The sequence below is a fragment of the Maniola jurtina genome, chromosome Z (assembly GCF_905333055.1).
Source record: "Maniola jurtina chromosome Z, ilManJurt1.1, whole genome shotgun sequence".
Classification (NCBI taxonomy): Eukaryota; Metazoa; Arthropoda; class Insecta; order Lepidoptera; family Nymphalidae; genus Maniola; species Maniola jurtina.
In genome coordinates, this window is record NC_060058.1 from 10,443,401 (window position 1) to 10,447,986 (window position 4,586).

Consider the following 4,586-nt stretch of genomic DNA (forward strand, 5'->3'; position numbering starts at 1 on the left):
AGTACTTGTTCACGTTGGAAAGCGCGGGCGCGGCGGCGGGTGCGGGCCCGGAGAAGTGGCGAGTTCGTGTTCACATTAGCCGCCAGGCGTTTGCGCGAGTGTGACGTGTTGTCAGAGATTGTAAACATGGACGACGATCTTTTATTTTTAACCGAAAATTCATATCTAAAGTGGGAGATGTTAAAAATTAGAATTGGTGTGCACGAAATTAATAAAGAAAGAGAACAGTATGGTGAATTTCATACTTTATATAGTAATTTGAGAGAACATCCTTCAAGATTTTTTGGATATACCAGGATGACAGTCAACTGTTTTGATTACATATTGGATTCAATAAGGAGTGAGATTTCAAAAGTAGACACAAATTTTCATAAAAGCATAAAACCCGAAGAAAGACTATTTGTAACTATAAGGTGAGTTTAAAAAAAAAAGAATTTTCGTAGTTAATTATATTTAAAGTTTAATTTCCATAATTTGATGTGTTATATTCGTAACTATTGTAACTATGGTAAGCCTGGGACGTGAAACTATTCATTTCATTCATAACAACTTCTGTAATTTTGTTTCTCGTACGTAATTTTTGCATAGGAGTAAACTCCTTCATGTACGGCAACAGACTTTTAAAAAATAACAGGTCTTCGCAATCTTGTTCTTGCCTTTCGCTGCTTTGCGACAGTTTAATTTGTAATAATTCCAACTTTTTCTTCTCTAATTCCATGAATTCCTGTCTTACATCTTGTGCACATTTACGTTTGGTGCTCGTATATTGTGTACTTGTAGATGAACCAGCTATTGACTGGGGAGTTGGGGACCGTTCATTATTATCACTACAGTTTCCATCAGCAGTTTCATCTAAATTGCCTTCATTTAATTCTGGGGTAACGTCATCTTTTATAAACTGCATCATTTGAAAATATGGCCACATTGAAGTGTTTTGATCAGTTCCAGCATCTCCAGAACGAGAAACCGGATTTTTTTTAAACTCTTTCATAAATTGGTCCCGAATATTCTTCCATTTTTTTCTTAAAGCCTTTTCTATAAAAATTAAATATTGTTTAGTGTTGATGCCTTATATAATTTTAGTAGGTATATAAAGTAATTAGTATAGATATATTTAAATTTTACGTAATAATTGTATTTTTTTTATATGTTTCAGATATCTTTCCACTGGGTTGGCATTTCGATCTTTGGCTTATAGCTTTCGTTTGGGTGTTAGTACAGTGTCTGAGATTGTTTATAGTACCTGTGAAGCTATTTGGAAAAAAAATTTGAATGTCCACATGCCACTGCCATCTGAAGACCAGCTTAAGCATATTTCTTCAGATTTTGAGAAAATGTGGAACTTTCCTAACTGCATTGGCAGCTTAGATGGTAAACATTGTAGAATTAAACGACCTAAACGATCAGGATCGGCATTTTTTAACTACAAGCATTATTTCTCTATTGTTTTGCAAGCTGTGGCTGATGCGAACAAAAGATTTTTAACTATTGAAGTGGGAGGTAGAGGAAAGCAAAGCGACGGCGGTACATTCAACGCCTCGTCCCTGAACCGGTTACTCGAAAGAGGCGCATTCAATATTCCAGAACCAAGAACATTACCCAATTCTGATATTACAGCTCCATATGTTATAGTAGCCGATGAAGCTTATCCTCTTAAAGAGTATCTTATGCGTCCATATCCACAAAGAACATTGAATCAAGAGAGAGAACATTTTAATAATAGATTGTCAAGAGCGAGAAAAACCGTGGAGTGTGCATTTGGAATTTTATGCAATAAATGGCGAGTTTTGTTAAAACCTATTGAAACTGATGTTAAACATGCACGCCTGATTATCAAAACCGCTTGCTTATTGCATAATATTGTAATTGATATAGATGGTTACAATTTCAATGATGAGTTAACAACTGAAACTCAGCACCAAAGGCGACAAACTGGAAGAAACAACAATCCATCAAATCGAGCTAAACAAATTCGGAGTTTATTCACGAAATATTTTTGGGAGAACAATCGTTTAATATATACGTCGCCATCTTTGTAATATATTTTTGTATCTTTTGTAGTCTGTCATAATATTCCTTTAGAAAAATAAAAAGTTAAAAATAGGTACCCACAATATTTCATTTACTCACCCTCCATTTCAGGAAACAATTCCGCAATTTCCTTCCATAGCTTATTGAGAATATTTCTGTTCATATGATGCCTGTGTTTGCTTTGCCAAATCGGAGTTCTAGCCTGAACAGCACTAATAAACTCTTCTGTATTGAAAGACATGATGGAGACGTGCTACCGTTTCTAGCGACAAGTTCATACTGGTTGAACTTACCTGACGTCGCGAGTGAATCGCGCGCTCCGCCGCTAGTTCGACGTAAACACACACAAACATCTCACGCGTTTGATATTGCCGCGAGCGGCGCGCGCGCGCCAGTCGCTAGCTTGCCAGTAGTGTTGAATTGGGGATCCTGTATCAAAATCCATGGGGATTTTGGATCACTCTCGCTAACGCTCGTTCGCTACGCTCACCGTGATACAAAATCCCCATGAATTTTGATACAGGATCCCCAATGTAGGCTACTGTCCACAACAACACATTAAATAAATGGAGTATTCCTAAATCCAAGCAACAATTAATCACTATCAACAGTGAGACAAAATCCTCAATGACTAGTTATTGCGGATCCTATATCATACGCCCGCACCGCACAGTGGATGATATAATACGATGAGTTCGACGAGACTGCGGCATTCATAAGAAATGCGAACGAGCCCATATGCATGATAATTTTACGTCTAAAAGTTTGCTCTCGCATAGTTAACCATTTGATTTGTTGCGCTCAAATTATTTTTGTATATTGATCGTGTTTCTGCTTGATCCGGCATTGCTGTATTCATTAGTATGAATTTCGATCGATTGATTCGAGGCTTGCGCATACTTATAATAGGTTGGATAAAGGTAGACTCTTTAAATGTTTATAGCTCATCAGAAATATATTCGTATTACATTAACGATTGCTTTTCCACATATCGGACATAACATTTTATCCAACGATAAAGCACATTTAGTACACGTTATAGCATGACCACATGGTATATAACACGCAGCTACTTCTTCTACAAGACAAATTTTGCAGCAAAGTGTTTCTTTAATATTTTCAACACATAATATGTTTCTGTCTGCAAAAGAACTTATTATATTGTTATTTACAAATTGTTCAGATACTTTTGATGCACCACAAACATCTTTGCTATCACTTTGTAGGTATGTTTCACCCTTCACAAGTAAAACATAGGGACAGGACGGAAACCAGCGTGCGTGCTCCGACCATGGATGATCTTCGATGCCCCAGTCTTTGAGCCTGCCATCACAAAAGTAACAAATCACGCGATCACTATCTCCTGTATAAAAAAAACCAGCATCAGCCATTTCTTGAGGTTTTTGATTTAAATCTTGAGGCCAGGTATCAAAACTTCGCAATCTTGCGATTTGAGTTGCATAGCGAGGATATTTAGGATATATTAACTCCATTCTGATCTACAAACAATGAATTTTGGATAAAGATTTATTAGTAAAAATATATTATAGCAGATTTCTAGTAAGGTGTGCAAGCTTATCATACATTATTATTTATCGAAAATTAATTCTTTAATGATGAATTTAGACACATTTCCCGCTATTTAAATATATTTCGATTGTTATAAATACTTTGATAAATAGAGATTAATGGACGAAAAAAATACGTACAATGCGTACTAATATAATAAATTCACTGATGCCCCCACGACTTCATCTGCATGGATTTAGGTTTTTAAATCCTGCGGGAACTCTATGATTTTCCGAGATAAAAAGTTGTCTATATCTCTCCAGTTCTTTTACTATACCCACGAAAAATCATGTCGATTCGTTGCTCCGTTGCGACGTGATTGAAGGACGAACCAATAAACAAACAAACAGACACACTTTAGCATTTATAATAAGTATGATTAGTGATGCAAAAAGGCGTCTGTCTAAACTAAAGACTAACGGCTGAATCTTGCCGAAATTTGATACACAGACAATTCACATCTTGGAGACGGATCCAGGATATTTTTTGACGTCGAAAATTAAAGGATTTCCACTCAAGTTTTAAATCAAATTCGCAAGGAAGAAGATTGAAGCATCAAATAGGAGCAAATATTATTAGACCTTTCACAAATTTTATACCTACCTATGGAAAGTAGTAAAATGTATAACCTTTTAACATTTTAACTATCGCGAGTCCGACGCATACCATTCCTTTTACGGTTAGATCTCAATTCACTGCGTAACTATAAACAACAGCGTCTTCCATGCTTCAAAATCGAACACCTATAGCTGATGCGGCAATAATTTATACGTAAGACAGTGTTCATACGAATGTATAAATCTAGTCTGATTACTTTCGCAAATATAAGTTTTATGTTGTGATGATTTAGTGTTTAAAGTTACATGCGCAAATGTTTAAATCTAATTTATTTCAATCCATTTCGTTTATTATGAAAGAGGTTTTAGAATTCGAGCGTATAAATAGGTCGATCCTAAGCGTCACCATTCCTTTCTTTCCGAGTTTTG

The 4,586-nt window shown here is 35.9% G+C and overlaps 1 protein-coding gene across 1 annotated transcript; it reads right to left on the reverse strand.

The window, feature by feature from the left end:
• Positions 1-443: 443 nt before the first annotated feature.
• Positions 444-2,433, reverse strand: LOC123880683. Its single transcript, XM_045928924.1, has 2 exons — positions 2,131-2,433; positions 444-1,035 (listed from the first exon to the last, which is right to left on the reverse strand). The coding sequence occupies exons 1-2, from the start codon at positions 2,270-2,272 to the stop codon at positions 461-463; spliced, it is 717 nt and encodes a 238-aa protein (XP_045784880.1). The 5' UTR covers positions 2,273-2,433; the 3' UTR covers positions 444-460.
• Between the last annotated feature and the right edge of the window lie 2,153 nt (positions 2,434-4,586).